Source organism: Denticeps clupeoides, unplaced genomic scaffold (assembly GCF_900700375.1).
Source record: "Denticeps clupeoides unplaced genomic scaffold, fDenClu1.1, whole genome shotgun sequence".
NCBI lineage: Eukaryota > Metazoa > Chordata > Actinopteri > Clupeiformes > Denticipitidae > Denticeps > Denticeps clupeoides.
This window is the reverse complement of record NW_021629799.1, coordinates 56,068-58,122: the sequence shown is the minus strand read 5'-3', so window position 1 is coordinate 58,122 and position 2,055 is coordinate 56,068. Positions and strand designations below refer to the sequence as shown.

Sequence of the window (2,055 nt, the reverse complement as noted above, 5' to 3'; positions counted from 1 at the left end):
ATCTCCGTCAAAAAATATTTTGCTGCACTATCTTTTGTGCACTGTGCCTTGGGACTAGCCTTGCTACTAGAAAAGACCTGATGTTAAATAGCCCACCTCAGGTGGACCCACCAAACTCGAGATATGAAATAAAAAAGATATTAATAGTAATAAACAAATATCTTTTGAATTTTATGAGCAGCTAAGGCATCAGCTTTGATCAGGAAATGTGCAGAAAAAAATGCACACCTGGTAGACCCTCCTAAACAAGATGATTGGCTCTGTGCAGTTCAGCCCACTCTAAGATCACTACAAATACAGCAGGAATTCTTCACACACACACTTTTGCTCTCACCTCTTGCACAACCTTCAGGAGTACGGGAATGGCTTCAAATCCTGTAAACAAGATTTTTGTGTACGAGCATCCTGACTTTCAAGGAGTGAGCCGGGAGTTCACTGAGTATTGTCCAGACCTTCGGGATGTTAGTTTTAATGACTGTATCTCCTCTGTGAAGGTCATAGGGCAGCCATGGGTGTTATACGAACACCCCCACTGTCAGGGTGCCCAGTTCTACTTTGAGGAGGGTGAATGTCGATCAGTGGTGTGGCATGATGCAATTTCTTCACTGGAACAGGTGAAAGAAGATCTGACAAATCCTCAGATCACACTGTATGAGAATCAAAACTATGGGGGTAGGAGCATTACCCTCAACTGTGAGACCAACTTATGTTTTGGCAGTTTCAATGATATGATTTCTTCCTGCCGAGTGGACAGAGGAGCATGGGTCCTCTATGAGCATCCAAACAGAGGTGGTCGTTCAATTCTGGTCAGAGCTGGAAGAAAATTTCCAAGCATAGGCTGGATTGACAACCAAGTGTCTTGGGTTCGTCCTCTTAAACCTGGGAGACCCAAGATAACAGCAGAGCTCATCTGGGACAAGAAAGAAGAAAACACCAAATCAGTCGTCATTGACTCCATATGTGGTGTGAATCGTGGAAAACATGAGCAGACCTTCTCCTCTGAGCTCAGTCGGGAGTATGAAGGTTCTGTCACCGAGAGCTTCAACTTCAGCAATGCTACACAGATAAGTGTGGGGATGTCATTTGGGTTTGATATTGGTATAGTGAAATCAGAGGTCAATGTGTCTGTGAGTAACACTTTCACTGTGGAGAAGGGGAGCAGCAACACCAAGACGGAAAAGAAGGGTGTGAAGATCTCCATACCAGCCACCATTCATCCACACACCAAGCTCACTGTGAATGTAGTGAGAAAAGAGGTTGATGTGAAGGTTCCAGTCAAGATAACGATCCAGTCAGGCTATAGCTCTTCGACTGAATACGGGGAATACAGGTGCCAGGCTGGAAACTCGATCTTGGCTGAATACCAAGAAGAGGACATTTAAGGCTTAAGTAAAAAAAAAAAAAAAAAGAATTATAACCATATCATATAGACAGCAAACTAAATACTACTTACTAATAATAAACTTAATTTTTACTTTGTAATCTTATACGCCATAACCTATAGAGCATTTCTTGATTTCATTTTTCCATAACTAAAATGCTTAAAATGTAAGTCTGTCAGTCTTTATATATTGGTGTACCTCTTGTGATTTACATAAAGCTGGTGTGATTTTTCCTATATGTTAACCTAAATTTATTAGTACAAGTGAAGTGATTGTCATTGTGGCAATTATTATTAAATGATTAGCATTATTAAACTAAGCATTTTTTCTTTGATGCATCAAATGTTAATTTCTTGTAGTTATGCATTAACTAAGGTCCAGCAAAACAATTATTTTATCCACATGCAATCACATGCCACTGGGGATGCCTGTTACTGTGCATTTGTTCATGCTGGTCCGAGGCCACGGTAAACAGGGAGGGCTGCATCAGGAGAGGCATCCAGCATAAAAAAACTCTATTCATGCAGACAACCACACAAGTTGATCAGCAGTGATCTCCCATAACAGGAGATATCAAAGGGAGACTATGAACAGACAATACACAATAATTATGTATATTCTGGATAAGCAGATTTGCAATACCTATGAGAATCATGAGATCAGAGTGATATAT

At 40.6% G+C, this 2,055-nt stretch overlaps 1 protein-coding gene across 1 annotated transcript; it reads left to right on the top strand.

The window, feature by feature from the left end:
* Positions 1–334: 334 nt before the first annotated feature.
* On the top strand, positions 335–1,720 carry LOC114774369 (epidermal differentiation-specific protein-like). The gene has a single exon (XM_028966288.1). It carries the CDS (start codon positions 363–365, stop codon positions 1,380–1,382), a length of 1,020 nt encoding a protein of 339 aa, XP_028822121.1. The 5' UTR covers positions 335–362; the 3' UTR covers positions 1,383–1,720.
* Positions 1,721–2,055: the final 335 nt, after the last annotated feature.

Bases quoted from the DNA above. Each gene is read 5' to 3' on its own strand.
- LOC114774369 (XM_028966288.1), top strand. From the start codon at position 363: ATGGCTTCAAATCCTGTAAACAAGATTTTTGTGTACGAGCATCCTGAC.